General features: G+C 41.4%; 1 protein-coding gene across 3 annotated transcripts in view; it reads left to right on the forward strand.

Annotated features, from left to right (window-relative positions):
• LOC129811303 (uncharacterized) overlaps positions 1-17,743 on the forward strand; it is a 36,266-nt gene that overhangs the window by 11,242 nt on the left and 7,281 nt on the right. For 2 of the 3 annotated variants that reach the window (XM_055862501.1, XM_055862502.1), the window contains 7 exons: positions 11,036-11,156; positions 13,333-13,471; positions 15,104-15,157; positions 15,351-15,455; positions 15,565-15,654; positions 16,034-16,182; positions 17,173-17,286. In XM_055862501.1, coding sequence (XP_055718476.1) covers positions 11,036-11,156; positions 13,333-13,471; positions 15,104-15,157; positions 15,351-15,455; positions 15,565-15,654; positions 16,034-16,182; positions 17,173-17,286 — 772 coding nt within the window. The remainder of the gene's footprint in view (positions 1-11,035; positions 11,157-13,332; positions 13,472-15,103; positions 15,158-15,350; positions 15,456-15,564; positions 15,655-16,033; positions 16,183-17,172; positions 17,287-17,743) is intronic. The other variant, XM_055862503.1, reaches the window with a different exon arrangement.

The raw sequence follows: 17,743 nt of genomic DNA on the forward strand, positions 1-17,743 counted from the left end.
TTCTAACTGTCACAGGCTGTTGGAGAAGGTTTGAATTCTAACTGTCACAGGCTGTTGGAGAAGGTTTGAATTCTAACTGTCACAGGCTGTTAGAGAAGGTTTGAATCCTAACTGTCACAGGCTGTTAGAGAAGGTTTGATTCCTAACTGTCACAGGCTGTTAGAGAAGGTTTGAATCCTAACTGTCACAGGCTGTTAGAGAAGGTTTGATTCCTAACTGTCACAGGCTGTTAGAGAAGGTTTGATTCCTAACTGTCACAGGCTGTTGGAGAAGGTTTGAATTCTAACTGTCACAGGCTGTTGGAGAAGATTTGAATTCTAACTGTCACAGGCTGTTGGAGAAGGTTTGAATTCTAACTGTCACAGGCTGTTGGAGAAGGTTTGAATTCTAACTGTCACAGGCTGTTGGAGAAGGTTTGAATTCTAACTGTCACAGGCTGTTGGAGAAGGTTTGAATTCTAACTGTCACAGGCTGTTAGAGAAGGTTTGAATCCTAACTGTCACAGGCTGTTAGAGAAGGTTTGATTCCTAACTGTCACAGGCTGTTAGAGAAGGTTTGAATCCTAACTGGCACAGGCTGTTAGAGAAGGTTTGATTCCTAACTGTCACAGGCTGTTAGAGAAGGTTTGATTCCTAACTGTCACAGGCTGTTGGAGAAGGTTTGAATTCTAACTGTCACAGGCTGTTGGAGAAGGTTTGATTCCTAACTGTCACAGGCTTTTAGAGAAGGTTTGAATCCTAACTGTCACAGGCTGTTGGAGAAGGTTTGAATTCTAACTATCACAGGTTGTTAGAGAAGGTTTGAATTCTAACTGTCACAGGCTGTTGGAGAAGGTTTGAATTCTAACTGTCACAGGCTGTTGGAGAATGTTTGAATTCTAACTGTCACAGGCTGTTGGAGAAGGTTTGAATTCTAACTGTCACAGGCTGTTGGAGAAGGTTTGAATTCTAACTGTCACAGGCTGTTGGAGAAGGTTTGAATTCTAACTGTCACAGGCTGTTGGAGAAGGTTTGAATTCTAACTGTCACAGGCTGTTGGAGAAGGTTTGAATTCTAACTGTCACAGGCTGTTAGAGAAGGTTTGATTCCTAACTGTCACAGGCTGTTGGAGAAGGTTTGAATTCTAACTGTCACAGGCTGTTGGAGAAGATTTGAATCCTAACTGTCACAGGCTGTTAGAGAAGGTTTGATTCCTAACTGTCACAGGCTGTTGGAGAAGGTTTGAATTCTAACTGTCACAGGCTGTTAGAGAAGGTTTGATTCCTAACTGTCACAGGCTGTTGGAGAAGGTTTGAATTCTAACTGTCACAGGCTGTTGGAGAAGATTTGAATCCTAACTGTCACAGGCTGTTAGAGAAGGTTTGATTCCTAACTGTCACAGGCTGTTAGAGAAGGTTTGATTCCTAACTGTCACAGGCTGTTGGAGAAGGTTTGAATTCTAACTGTCACAGGCTGTTGGAGAAGGTTTGATTCCTAACTGTCACAGGCTGTTGGAGAAGGTTTGAATCCTAACTGTCACAGGCTGTTGGAGAAGGTTTGAATTCTAACTATCACAGGTTGTTAGAGAAGGTTTGAATTCTAACTGTCACAGGCTGTTGGAGGTTTGAATTCTAACTGTCACAGGCTGTTGGAGAAGGTTTGAATTCTAACTGTCACAGGCTGTTGGAGAAGGTTTGAATTCTAACTGTCACAGGCTGTTAGAGAAGGTTTGATTCCTAACTGTCACAGGCTGTTAGAGAAGGTTTGAATCCTAACTGTCACAGGCTGTTAGAGACGGTTTGAATCCTAACTGTCACAGGCTGTTGGAGAAGGTTTGAATCCTAGCTGTCACAGGCTGTTAGAGAAGGTTTGATTCCTAACTGTCACAGGCTGTTGGAGAAGGTTTGAATTCTAACTGTCACAGGTTGTTGGAGAAGGTTTGATTCCTAACTGTCACAGGCTGTTAGAGAAGGTTTGAATCCTAACTGTCACAGGCTGTTGGAGAAGGTTTGAATTCTAACTATCACAGGTTGTTAGAGAAGGTTTGAATTCTAACTGTCACAGGCTGTTGGAGAAGGTTTGAATTCTAACTGTCACAGGCTGTTGGAGAAGGTTTGAATTCTAACTGTCACAGGCTGTTGGAGAAGGTTCGAATTCTAACTGTCACAGGCTGTTGGAGAAGGTTTGAATTCTAACTGTCACAGGCTGTTGGAGAAGGTTTGAATCCTAACTGTCACAGGCTGTTAGAGAAGGTTTGAATCCTAACTGTCACAGGCTGTTGGAGAAGGTTTGAATCCTAGCTGTCACAGGCTGTTAGAGAAGGTTTGAATCCTAACTGTCACAGGCTGTTAGAGAAGGTTTGATTCCTAACTGTCACAGGCTGTTCGAGAAGGTTTGAATCCTAACTGTCACAGGCTGTTGGAGAAGGTTTGAATCCTAACTGTCACAGGCTGTTGGAGAAGGTTTGAATCCTAAGCATCCTGCCTATACATAGATTGAAGTACAATACCGACATGGCTTCTGTAGTAGGTTAAAGCTGTGTGCTAGAAAACCTTGGTGGAGCATGGGGGATGTAGGCATTGTGTTGCTCCTGAATTTCCTTTATTTTTCAGCTTCAGACCAATGCCTACTTCTCACTTAAAACATATTTTTTTGTTTTTAATTTCCATGGTTTTTACGCTGGCAGGTAATGTTCTGTTAAAGGTGCACCGTACATTTCCACATGTAAAGACAGATTTGTTTTGATCATCCAAAAGTCTGCTATTGGCAGTGCTATTGTAACCTTTCATTTGGCCTCTGCCAAAAGGTCTGGGCCTTAATGGCACAGGTGGTGTGCTGGCATAACTACAAGGGTTGCTGGTTTAAACTCTGCTGACTGTTGCCTTCTAACAGCTCAAATCCGTTTTTGAACAAACTATTAAAGTATGTTTAGAATTTACCACGGATAGTCAAAAGTCATTGTCTGCAGATTTCTGAAGGTAAAGAGTAAAATAGGACTAAATTCTAATTGAAAGCAGAGCAAAAGAAGACGGTTTTGTCATTGACTTTTGAGGGTCGTATTTATTTATTTTTACCTTTTATTAAACTAAATTCAAAAGGCACTCGCACATCTGAGCAATCTTATTTGCAGGTGCATGGCAACAATTGAACAAGATGAAGGAAAAAGGAAACTGCACACTGCTCTTGATACCGATATTTAATAAGCTTACGTATCAGCCTCATGGCCAATAACAGGCCTAGGAACAGTTAGTTAACTGCCTGATCAGGGGCAGAACGACAGATTTGTACCTTGTCAGCTCAGGGATTTGAACTTGCAACTTTTCGGTTACATGTCCAATGCTCTAACCACTAGGCTATCCTGCCACTCACGTTTAACTCAGTCATAAACATTAAACAAATATATCCCCATGAGCTGCACCTTTCTTATACCTTTCTTATTTATACACTTGTTTAAAAAAAGATTGCAGTATAACTACAGTACACTGCAGTATAACTACAGTACATTGCAGTATAACTACAGTTAGATTGCAGTATAACTACAGTACACTGCAGTATAACTACAGTACACTGCAGTATAACTACAGTTAGAGTGCAGTATAACTACAGTACACTGCAGTATAACTACAGTACACTGCAGTATAACTACAGTTAGAGTGCAGTATAACTACAGTACACTGCAGTATAACTACAGTACACTGCAGTATAACTACAGTTAGAGTGCAGTATAACTACAGTTAGAGTGCAGTATAACTACAGTTAGAGTGCAGTATAACTACAGTTAGAGTGCAGTATAACTACAGTTAGAGTGCAGTATAACTACAGTTAGAGTGCAGTATAACTACAGTTAGAGTGCAGTATAACTACAGTTAGAGTGCAGTATAACTACAGTTAGAGTGCAGTATAACTACAGTTAGAGTGCAGTATAACTACAGTTAGAGTGCAGTATAACTACAGTTAGAGTGCAGTATAACTACAGTTAGAGTGCAGTATAACTACAGTTAGAGTGCAGTATAACTACAGTTAGAGTGCAGTATAACTACAGTACACTGCAGTATAACTACAGTTAGAGTGCAGTATAACTACAGTACACTGCAGTATAACTACAGTTAGAGTGCAGTATAACTACAGTTAGAGTGCAGTATAACTACAGTACACTGCAGTATAACTACAGTTAGAGTGCAGTATAACTACAGTACACTGCAGTATAACTACAGTTAGAGTGCAGTATAACTACAGTTAGAGTGCAGTATAACTACAGTTAGAGTGCAGTATAACTACAGTTAGAGTGCAGTATAACTACAGTACACTGCAGTATAACTACAGTTAGATTGCAGTATAACTACAGTACACTGCAGTATAACTACAGTTAGAGTGCAGTATAACTACAGTACACTGCAGTATAACTACAGTTAGAGTGCAGTATAACTACAGTTAGAGTGCAGTATAACTACAGTTAGAGTGCAGTATAACTACAGTTAGAGTGCAGTATAACTACAGTACATTGCAGTATAACTACAGTTAGAGTGCAGTATAACTACAGTACACTGCAGTATAACTACAGTTAGAGTGCAGTATAACTACAGTACACTGCAGTATAACTACAGTTAGAGTGCAGTATAACTACAGTACACTGCAGTATAACTACAGTTAGAGTGCAGTATAACTATAGTTAGAGTGCAGTATAACTACAGTACACTGCAGTATAACTACAGTACACTGCAGTATAACTACAGTTAGAGTGCAGTATAACTACAGTACACTGCAGTATAACTACAGTACATTGCAGTATAACTACAGTTAGAGTGCAGTATAACTACAGTTAGAGTGCAGTATAACTACAGTTAGAGTGCAGTATAACTACAGTACACTGCAGTATAACTACAGTTAGATTGCAGTATAACTACAGTACACTGCAGTATAACTACAGTTAGAGTGCAGTATAACTACAGTTAGAGTGCAGTATAACTACAGTACACTGCAGTATAACTACAGTACACTGCAGTATAACTACAGTTAGAGTGCAGTATAACTACAGTTAGAGTGCAGTATAACTACAGTACACTGCAGTATAACTACAGTTAGAGTGCAGTATAACTACAGTACACTGCAGTATAACTACAGTTAGAGTGCAGTATAACTACAGTTAGAGTGCAGTATAACTACAGTTAGAGTGCAGTATAACTACAGTACACTGCAGTATAACTACAGTTAGAGTGCAGTATAACTACAGTACACTGCAGTATAACTACAGTACATTGCAGTATAACTACAGTTAGATTGCAGTATAACTACAGTACACTGCAGTATAACTACAGTACACTGCAGTATAACTACAGTTAGAGTGCAGTATAACTACAGTTAGAGTGCAGTATAACTACAGTACACTGCAGTATAACTACAGTTAGAGTGCAGTATAACTACAGTACACTGCAGTATAACTACAGTTAGATTGCAGTATAACTACAGTTAGATTGCAGTATAACTACAGTACACTGCAGTATAACTACAGTTAGAGTGCAGTATAACTACAGTACACTGCAGTATAACTACAGTTAGAGTGCAGTATAACTACAGTTAGATTGCAGTATAACTACAGTACACTGCAGTATAACTACAGTTAGAGTGCAGTATAACTACAGTTAGAGTGCAGTATAACTACAGTTAGAGTGCAGTATAACTACAGTACACTGCAGTATAACTACAGTACACTGCAGTATAACTACAGTTAGAGTGCAGTATAACTACAGTTAGAGTGCAGTATAACTATAGTTAGAGTGCAGTATAACTACAGTACACTGCAGTATAACTACAGTTAGAGTGCAGTATAACTACAGTACACTGCAGTATAACTACAGTTAGAGTGCAGTATAACTACAGTTAGAGTGCAGTATAACTATAGTTAGAGTGCAGTATAACTACAGTACACTGCAGTATAACTACAGTTAGAGTGCAGTATAACTACAGTACACTGCAGTATAACTACAGTTAGAGTGCAGTATAACTACAGTACACTGCAGTATAACTACAGTTAGAGTGCAGTATAACTACAGTTAGAGTGCAGTATAACTACAGTTAGAGTGCAGTATAACTACAGTACACTGCAGTATAACTACAGTTAGAGTGCAGTATAACTACAGTTAGAGTGCAGTATAACTACAGTTAGAGTGCAGTATAACTACAGTACACTGCAGTATAACTACAGTTAGAGTGCAGTATAACTACAGTTAGAGTGCAGTATAACTACAGTTAGAGTGCAGTATAACTACAGTTAGAGTGCAGTATAACTACAGTTAGAGTGCAGTATAACTACAGTTAGAGTGCAGTATAACTACAGTTAGAGTGCAGTATAACTACAGTTAGAGTGCAGTATAACTACAGTACACTGCAGTATAACTACAGTTAGAGTGCAGTATAACTACAGTTAGAGTGCAGTATAACTACAGTTAGAGTGCAGTATAACTACAGTTAGATTGCAGTATAACTACAGTTAGAGTGCAGTATAACTACAGTACACTGCAGTATAACTACAGTTAGATTGCAGTATAACTACAGTACACTGCAGTATAACTACAGTTAGAGTGCAGTATAACTACAGTTAGAGTGCAGTATAACTACAGTTAGAGTGCAGTATAACTACAGTACACTGCAGTATAACTACAGTTAGAGTGCAGTATAACTACAGTACACTGCAGTATAACTACAGTTAGAGTGCAGTATAACTACAGTACACTGCAGTATAACTACAGTTAGAGTGCAGTATAACTACAGTTAGAGTGCAGTATAACTACAGTACACTGCAGTATAACTACAGTTAGAGTGCAGTATAACTACAGTACACTGCAGTATAACTACAGTTAGAGTGCAGTATAACTACAGTTAGAGTGCAGTATAACTACAGTTAGAGTGCAATTACTGCGTCCAAAATACCACAGTTCACTGCAGTTTCCGCACTTTTACTGCAGTTTCAAAGGGAAGCGATGCAGAGTTATGCATCCTATACATTTATATAATCCAGGTTTGGGAGGGTTATTATCTCCCTCCCCTTCACCCCTAGCGCCACGCCACTGGAATGGCCATTCACAGCTAATGGCATAGATGTTAGTTAGGCACTGTTGATCAGCACACATTTGAATTAAAATGTCAAGAAGACAGGAGGAGCATACTGGAATTTATTCTGGATGTTTAAAACTGGTGGGTTTTTCTGATGGTAGCAAGTACATATTTGCACACTGCAGTGCATAACGGAGGTACTGTTTACATGTTCATTGGGGGAGTTTAACAAAGATATTTTATTTCTCACCTACACAGAGTTGTCAAAGATTATTCTTTTTTTTATAACTAAACCAAGATAGACCACAGCTTGTCGTTTCCAATGGGAACAAATGAGTCATAGTGGGGCAGAACAAGCAAGGATGTGGGCAGAGCCAAGCACGAGCTCGCAAGATCCTATTGGCGCGTTCTAGCATACATCTGCATATTTCCGTTAGGGAACACCTACTCTGTGAAGTCTGCAATAACTGCCTTCTGGCCAGGAAGGCAGCAACAATCAATACATTCCAGCCTAAAAAAAAAGCATTTACACTCCTCTGCAAAAGAGTCTCCCGTCAATATTTAAAATTAATTCAGTGGCACTAACATATCTAGATGAAGCATGGATTGTAGAATATTCCATGTGTCTGGTGCACAAGAAGAGAAGACAGTCTTGCCTAATACTGCCTAATACTGCCTAATACTGTCCACTTTCCTCTCTGTAATTGATTATGGTGACTTGTTGTATATGCATGTAACCTCCTCTGTCTTACAGAGACTGGACTCTGTTTATCATGTAACCTCCTCTGTCTTACAGAGACTGGACTCTGTTTATCATGCAGCCTCCTCTGTCTTACAGAGACTGGACTCTGTTTATCATGCAGCCTCCTCTGTCTTACAGAGACTGGACTCTGTTTATCATGCAGCCTCCTCTGTCTTACAGAGACTGGACTCTGTTTATCATGTAACCTCCTCTGTCTTACAGAGACTGGACTCTGTTTATCATGCAGCCTCCTCTGTCTTACAGAGACTGGACTCTGTTTATCATGCAGCCTCCTCTGTCTTACAGAGACTGGACTCTGTTTATCATGCAACCTCCTCTGTCTTACAGAGACTGGACTCTGTTTATCATGCAGCCTCCTCTGTCTTACAGAGACTGGACTCTGTTTATCATGCAGACTCCTCTGTCTTACAGAGACTGGACTCTGTTTATCATGCAGCCTCCTCCGTCTTACAGAGACTGGACTCTGTTAATCATGCAGCCTCCTCCGTCTTACAGAGAATGGACTCTGTTAATCATGCATCCTTGGGCTTCATTACAAATGCCAAGTCACTCATCCACCATTGCACCTTGAACCAATGGTAGGTTGGACTTCACTTTATATGCGCAGAAAGATACATGTGTATGTGTTCATCTACAAAGCCCTTTTGGGTAAACTCCCTCTTTACCTCTGTAGTCTGGTCTCCTTCACCACCAGCAGTTACCAAACCTGGTCCGCTAGGTGGTTGCTATTTAAAGTCCCCAGGACATTCACAAGGTTCTTTCTAGCCAGAAGCAGGAAGCCTTATTACAAAAATAAAAACACACATTCAATTTAAGCTTTGTCACAAGTTATCCACATGAACTTTAAAGGATAACTTGTCATCCAACCAAATACCTAGGTATTTGTAGGATGACACTTTTCCAATGGATAAGCCACCAGATGTGACAATGCTAACATTCTCTGGCAGAGTTCTAGCTTTGGTAAAAGTCATGAATTTAGTTTTTTTGTAAATTCAAGACCAGTTTGAGAAATGTTTCATCGATGACAGATTTAGCAGAATGTCAGCCAAAATCCATCTCGTTCCATCTTCTCCCACCGCTTCACATTTATACATCCGGTGAAATATCTGTCTCATTGTTCGATCTGTGGTTGTGTCCTGTCTGACAGTGAAATGTGGCTAGCTCTGACCGTAGCTTGGACTATGGCGTAGCTAGCTAGCTAGTGTTGCAAAAGCCCATTGCATGCATTGTAAGGTAGCAGAGTGACAATTTCCCCAAAGTTTGGTGTTGGTGTTGATCTGATTTTGTTAGCTATGATTCTGCTAGCTAGCTGTTTTGTGGGAAAATGTAGGACTGGCATTTGGATGTGAGCTAGCTACTACTACTGTGTTGAGGTTAGCTGTTGTTGTCTGGTTCTAGCTATACCAACTATACCATCAATCAGGCCCTTTATGGTATTCAAATATCCTGACCTAGTGGGATATACATGGCGGAGGTTTAATATCCTGACCTAGTGAGATATACATGGAGGAGGTTTAATATCCTGACCTAGTGAGATATACATGGAGGTTTAATACCCTGACCTAGTGAGATATACATGGCAGAGGTTTAATACCCTGACCTAGTGAGATATACATGGCGGAGGTTTAATATCCTGACCTAGTGAGATATACACGGTGGAGGTTTAATACCCTGACCTAGTGAGATATACATGGCGGAGGTTTAATACCCTGACCTAGTGAGATATACATGGCGGAGGTTTAATATCCTGACCTAGTGAGATATACATGGCGGAGGCTTAATCAAGCTAGTCGTCTTGAATACTTTCTTATGTCATTCTAGCTGGCACCAAAAGTTTAAAAAGTGTTGATAGGCGACCGAAATCGGTCAAATCATCAAATATTGGCATGTACAGTGCATTCTGAGAAAATATTCAGACACCTTCACTTTTTCCACATTTTGTTACAGCCTTATTCTAAAATTGATGAAATAGTTTTTGCCCATCATGAATCTACACACAATACCCCATAACGACATCACAATACCCCACAATGACATCACAATACCCCACAATGACATCACAATACCCCACAATGACATCACAATACCCTATAATGAAAAAGTGAAAATAGGTTTTTAGAAATTTTGCAACTGTATTAAAAATAAAAAACAAATAGCTTATTTACATAAGTATTAAGACCTATGTGACTCGAAATTAAGTTCAGGTGCATCCTGTTTCCATTGATCATCCTTGAGATGTTTCTACAACTTGATTGGAGTCAACCTGTGGCAAATTACATTGATTGGATATGATTTGGAAAGGCACACACCTGTCTTTATAAGGTCCCACAGTTGACAGTTCATGTCAAAGCAAAAACCAAGCCATGAGGTTCGAAGGAATTGTCCATAGAGCTCTGAGACAGGATTGTGTCGAGGCACAGATCTGGGGAAGGGTACCAAAAAATGTCTGCAGCATTGAAGGTCCTCAAGAACACAGTGGCTTCCATCATTCTTAAATGGAAGAAATTTGGAAGCACCAAGACTCTTCCTAGAGCTGGACGCCCAGCCAAACTGAGCAATCAAGGGAGAATGGCCTTGCTCAAGGAGGTGACCAGGAACTCGATGGCGACTCTGACAGAGCTCCAGAGTTCCTCTGTGGAGATGGGAGAACGTTCCAGAAGGACAACCGTCTCGACAGCACTCCACCAATCAGGCCTTTATGGTAGAGTGGCCAGACGGAAGCCACTCCTCACATGACAGCCCGCTTGGAGTTGCCAAAAGGCACCTAAAGGACTCTCAGACCATGAGAAACAAGATTCTCTGTTCTGATGAAACCAAGATTGAACGCTTTGGCCTGAATGCCAAGCGTCACGGCTGGGGGAAACCTGGCACCATCCTTACGGTGAAGCATGGTGGTGGCAGCATCATGCTGTGTGGATGTTTTTCAGCGCCAGAGACTGGGAGACTTGTCAGGATCAAGGCAAAGATGACCCCCCCCCCCCATTTCAGCGCCCGCCCGCAGCTGGGGGTAGAAAGATGCCGTCCTGAGACTTTTTGTATTAGTCTATAAATAAATCTCTTTGCCAAAATTCGTCATCTCTCCCATGTCTTATTCGACTAGTATTTTTGAAAGTGTAAGGATAATAATTCAGCCGTAGTTGTTCTGAAATGTTTATTGCTTGCCAACATTTTACTTCCTCCTCGGGGGGGGGGGTTCGGCACAACACCGGCACGACAATAATTTACACCAGCTTCTCTTCCACAGATGCAAGGCACCAGGTGACGATGCAGCTTCTCCACTCAGAATGGGAATACGTGTCGACCTTAAACCAGCTCTACGACAAGTACAGAACACCTCCTGCTCTGCAGATGGACCTGGAGCCATAGTAAGGACAAACCCAACTAGTACCCTATTTCCTATATATATACCCAAAAGTAGTGCACTGTATAAGGAATAGGGTGCCATTTGGGACAGATCCAATGCTATAATGCTATCACAGTCCTGTGTGGATTATTATGGGGATTATAAACTATCATGCTACCACAGTCCAGTGTGGATTATTATGGGGATTATAAACTATCATGCTACCACAGTTCAGTGTGGATTATTATGGGGATTATAAACTATCATGCTACCACAGTTCAGTGTGGATTATTATGGGGATTATAAACTATCATGCTACCACAGTCCGGTGTGGATTATTATGGGGATTATAAACTATCATGCTACCACAGTCCGGTGTGGATTATTATGGGGATTATAAACTATCATGCTACCACAGTCCGGTGTGGATTATTATGGGGATTATAAACTATCATGCTACCACAGTCCGGTGTGGATTATTATGGGGATTATAAACTATCATGCTACCACAGTCCGGTGTGGATTATTATGGGGATTATAAACTATCATGCTACCACAGTCCGGTGTGGATTATTATGGGGATTATAAACTATCATGCTACCACAGTCCGGTGTGGATTATTATGGGGATTATAAACTATCATGCTACCACAGTCCGGTGTGGATTATTATGGGGATTATAAACTATCATGCTACCACAGTCCGGTGTGGATTATTATGGGGATTATAAACTATCATGCTACCACAGTCCGGTGTGGATTATTATGGGGATTATAAACTATCATGCTACCACAGTCCGGTGTGGATTATTATGGGGATTATAAACTATCATGCTACCACAGTCCGGTGTGGATTATTATGGGGATTATAAACTATCATGCTACCACAGTCCGGTGTGGATTATTATGGGGATTATAAACTATCATGCCACCACAGTCAAGTGTGGATTATTATGGGGATTATAAACTATCATGCCACCACAGTCCGGTGTGGATTATTATGGGGATTATAAACTATCATGCTACCACAGTTCAGTGTGGATTATTATGGGGATTATAAACTATCATGCTACCACAGTCAAGTGTGGATTATTATGGGGATTATAAACTATCATGCTACCACAGTCAAGTGTGGATTATTATAGGGATTATAAACTATCATGCTACCACAGTCCGGTGTGGATTATTATGGGGATTATAAACTATCATGCTACCACAGTCCGGTGTGGATTATTATGGGGATTATAATTCATGGACATTTTTGTAGGGGAAATCCCAAATGGCACCCTATTCACTAGCCCTATGGGCTCTAGCTATAGAAAATAGGGTGTCAGCCTCCCGAGTGGCGCAGCGATCTAAGGTACTGCATCGCAGTGCTTGAGCCGTCACTACAGACCCGGGTTCGATCCCAAGCTGTGTCACAGCCGGCCGTGACCCGGGAGACCCATGAGGCGGCGCACAATTTGCCCAGTGTAGTCCGGGTTATGAGTGGGTTTGGCTGGCATTTCCTTGTCCCATCGCGCTCTAGCGACTCCTTCTGGCGTGCCGGGCGCCTGCAAAATTACTTCGGTTGCCAGCTGGACGGTGTTTCCTCCGACACATTGTTGCAGCTGGCTTCCCGGGTTAAGTGAGCAGTGTGTCAAGAATGCAGTGTGGCTTGGCAGGGTCGTGTTTCAGAGAACGCACGGCTCTTGACTTTCGCCTCTCCAGGGTCCGTAGGTTGCAGCGATGAGACAAGACTGTAACTACCAATTGGATATCACAACATTGGGTAGAAAAAGGTCAAAAAAATAAATACAAAAAATACAAAAAACTAACAAAAACACCCTGGTAATCGCCTGTCAATCAATAGTCAGGCCATATTGACAGTACTACATCCCTTAAAAACAAAATCTTTGGGAATTTCCTTGTTTTCTCTCTGTTTTCTCATTGTTCTCTTTGTTTTCGCTCATTGTTCTCTTTGATTTCGCTCATTGTTCTCTTTGTTTTCGCTCATTGTTCTCTTTGTTTTCGCTCATTGTTCTCTTTGATTTCGCTCATTGTTCTCTTTGTTTTCGCTCATTGTTCTCTTTGTTTTCGCTCATTGTTCTCTTTGTTTTCGCTCATTGTTCTCTTTGTTTTCGCTCATTGTTCTCTTTGTTTTCGCTCATTGTTTTCTCGTTGTTTTCGCTCATTGTTTTCTCGTTGTTTTCTCCTGTAGTCAGAATTACCTGAAGTTTGTGGAGGAGCTGCTGCAGCGCCACCTTCTGTTCAGAAACACTCTGGAACAGAGGTTGTCTGCTCACGACTGGAAAGGCCTTGTGGGAGACATCTTTGTCCAACTCGTAGGCCACAATGACGTAAGTACGATAACATACAGAGATCCCATCTTGGCTATTGTATTGTTGTCTCTACCTTCTTGCCCTTTGTGCTGTTGTCTGTGCCCAATAATGTTTGTACCATGTTTTCTGCTGCTACCATGTTGTTGTGTTGCTACCATGCTGTGTTGTCATGTGTTGCTGCCATGCTGTGTTGTCATGTGTTGCTACCATGCTGTGTTGTCATGTGTTGCTACCATGCTGTGTTGTCATGTTGTGTTGCTACCATGCTGTGTTGTCATGTTGTGTTGCTACCATGCTGTGTTGTCATGTGTTGCTGCCATGCTGTGTTGTCATGTGTTGCAGCCATGCTGTGTTGTCATGTGTTGCTACCATGCTGTGTTGTCATGTTGTGTTGCTACCATGCTGTGTTGTCATGTGTTGCAGCCATGCTGTGTTGTCATGTTGTGTTGCTACCATGCTGTGTTGTCATGTGTTGCTACCATGCTGTGTTGTCATGTGTTGCTACCATGCTGTGTTGTCATGTGTTGCTACCATGCTGTGTTGTCATGTGTTGCTGCCATGCTGTGTTGTCATGTGTTGCTGCCATGCTGTGTTGTCATGTGTTGCTACCATGCTGTGTTGTCATGTGTTGCTACCATGCTGTGTTGTCATGTGTTGCTACCATGCTGTGTTGTCATGTGTTGCTGCCATGCTGTGTTGTCATGTGTTGCTGCCATGCTGTGTTGTCATGTGTTGCTGCCATGCTGTGTTGTTGTGTTAGGTCTCTCTTTATGTAGTGTTGTGTTGTCTCTCTTGTCGTGATGTGTGTTTTGTTCTATATTTGTATTTAATTTATTTTTAATCCCAGCCCCCGTCCCCGCAGGAGGCCTTTTGCCTTCTGGTAGGCCGTCATTGTAAATAAGAATTTGTTCTTAACTGACTTACCTGGTTAAATAAAGATTAAATAAATAAATAATATATATATATTTTTGGTTGTTCTTTCAAACGGTAGAGATTAGAATCTACATCTATATCTATATATCTATCTACATATATATCTATCTGCATCTATATATATCTATCTCTATCTAATCTTCATCTACATCTATCTCTCTATTTATCTATCTATCTACATCTACCTACCTCTCTATATATCTATCTACATCTATATATCTATCTACATCTATCTACATATCTATCTCTCTATATATCTATATCTATCTCTCTATATATCTATCTACATCTATATCTATCTACATCTACCTCTCTATATATCTATCTACATCTATATCTATTTCTCTATATATCTATCTACATCTATATCTATCTACATCTACCTACCTCTCTATCTACATCTATATCTATCTACATCTACCAACCTCTCTATCTACATCTATATCTCTATATATCTATCTACATCTACCTACCTCTCTATATATCTATCTCCATATATGTGTAGGGTGCCGTCTTTCAGATGGGACGTTAAACGGGTGTCCTGACTCTCTGAGGTCATTAAAGATCCCATGGCACTTATCGTAAGAGTAGGGGTGTTAACCCCGGTGTCCTGGCTAAATTCCCAATCTGGCCCTCAAACCATCATGGTCACCTAATAATCCCCAGTTTACAATTGGCTCATTCATCCCCCTCCTCTCCCCTGTAACTATTCCCCAGGTCATTGCTGCAAATGAGAATGTGTTCTCAGTCAACTTACCTGGTAAAATAACGGTAAAATAAATAAATAAATATATCTATCTACATCTCTATCTATCTCTCTATATATCTATATCTATCTCCATATATATCTATCTACATATCTACATCTATCTACCTACCTCTCTATATATCTACATCTATCTACCTACCTCTCTATATATCTACATCTATCCTCCTCACTACAATTCCTGTTTGTCTCCTCAAGTCATCTTTCCTGGACATGTACCATGGATACACGACAGCGTTGGCCACGTTTCTGTCGATAGAATTCAACAGAATAATGCTCAACGGGAAAATACAAAACACACAGGTAGGTAAATCCATATTTTTTTTTTTTTACTGGATCTTTAATGTACAGGTCTGTTTCAAAATGGTCGTAGTGAGTGATCTGAATATCTCCATGTTCACGTTGTTTACAGAGCTATACGAAGGAAAGAGAGGAAGTCCAACTGTTCTCTCTGCTGTTGGCACCAGTCTCTCGAATCCACAGTTACCTAACCCTTATTCAGGTTGGTCTACCTCTCCTTCTCCTTCTTCTTTTTGGAGTGTCTCTCGATGATAGACAATCTAGTGAGGATCATCTCAAATGGACAGGTGACGCTAAGCAGAAGTACGACTCAGTCAATTGAACATGGCCCTTGCAACGGCAGGGTCATGGGTTTGTTTCTTACTAGGGCCAATCATATGAATATGTATGCACTACTGTAAATCACTTTGGATAAAAGCGTCTGCTAAATGGAATATATTTTTATATTATTGCGGTTCTATGACTGAAACCTGTTCCCCTGTAGAGTCTGTTTGTCTACAGGCAGCGATCACCCAGAATGCAACTCCAGTATATTTACATATTACATCAGTTTCTCTGAGTATAATCCTGTTCCCCTGTAGAGTCTGTTGCAGTGGACTGACAGCGATCACCCAGACTGCAGCCTCCTCCAGGGGTCAGAAAGGGTCCTGAGGAGCATCCTTTCCCGCTGTCACCTCATCCTGGAGGAGGATGTCCGATGGGGAGACGGAGGAAGAATGGCCGGGCCCAGGTTAGTAAGAGACACTCCATGGTTGTGTCCCCAAATGGCCCCCTATTACCTATGTGCTCAACCTTTTGACCAGGGCCCTATGGGTTGGTCTCTGTGGCCCTGGACTAAAGCAGTAAACCCTATAGGTTGGTCTCTGTGGCCCTGGACTAAAGCAGTAAACCCTATGGGTTGGTCTCTGTGGCCCTGGACTAAAGCAGTTAACCCTATAGGTTGGTCTCTGTGACCCTGGACTAAAGCAGTAAACCCTATGGGTTGGTCTCTGTGGCCCTGGACTAAAGCAGTAAACCCTATGGGTTGGTCTCTGTGGCCCTGGACTAAAGCAGTAAACCCTATGGGTTGGTCTCTGTGGCCCTGGACTAAAGCAGTAAACCCTATGGGTTGGTCTCTGTGGCCCTGGACTAAAGCAGTAAACCCTATGAGTTGGTCTCTGTGGGCCTGGACTAAAGCAGTAAACCCTATAGGTTGGTCTCTGTGGCCCTGGACTAAAGCAGTAAACCCTATGAGAACAGGGTTCGATTACACACAGAACCACGGAATCATTTCAGAACTAAATCACACACCAGCCACCTCCACTGCCCTCTTCCTCTATTCTCTCCTCCTCTCATCTCCTTTTCCCTCCTCCACTACTCTCCTCATCTCTACTCTCCTCCACTATTCCCCTCCTCCAGTCTCCTCCTCTAATCATGTGCACACTGGGCAGCTACTCAATTTGACAGTTAATAGTCAATAAACAGGCCAAACATTTCAGAAACAAAATAATTAGACACCCATATAAAATGTATATATACATTTGAAATTCAATTTAATTCCAAAAATCCATCACGGGATTCTGTGGGAGAGATTTCAATGATCATACAGACGGTCACATAGACAGACGGCCACATAGACAGGCAGTCACATAGACTGTCATGCTTATTTTAAGATCTGCCTGAAACACGCCATATTGGAGTGTCCAGACCGTTCCCACTCAGCAGTTCCTCTGTGTTTCAGTGGCAGCTGCTCTGCCTGTCCCTGTGCCAAGTCGTGCGATCGCAGAAGCCAGCTCTGCCCTGCCACGGACACACAGAAACACAGACAGGAGTCCCGTGATGCTGCTGGGAAACGGTGAGTGTATTTTTGTCGCCATCTGGTGGCCTGGGAGGGTAAGAGGCCTCGAGGCACAATGCAGAACATACACCAACGTCATGTTCAGCAGTGAAACTTTGTCAAAAGTCGCAGATAGAAAATGGCACAAATATGTTTGCTAAAATGGCATAGTTTGCAACAAAACGTCTGCTTAAATGGCATAGTACACAACAAAACGTCTGCTGAAATGGCATAGTATACAACAAAATGTCTGCTGAAATGGCATAGTATGCAACAAAATGTCTGCTGAAATGGCATAGTATGCAACAAAATGTCTGCTGAAATGGCATAGTATGCAACAAAATGTCTGCTGAAATGGCATAGTATACAACAAAACGTCTGCTTAAATGGCATGCATAGTATACAACAAAAGGTCTGCTGAAATGGCATAGTATGCAGCAAAATGTCTGCTGAAATGGCATGAATAATATACAAC

This window comes from Salvelinus fontinalis, chromosome 15 (assembly GCF_029448725.1).
Source record: "Salvelinus fontinalis isolate EN_2023a chromosome 15, ASM2944872v1, whole genome shotgun sequence".
In the NCBI taxonomy this organism is placed as follows: Eukaryota; Metazoa; Chordata; class Actinopteri; order Salmoniformes; family Salmonidae; genus Salvelinus; species Salvelinus fontinalis.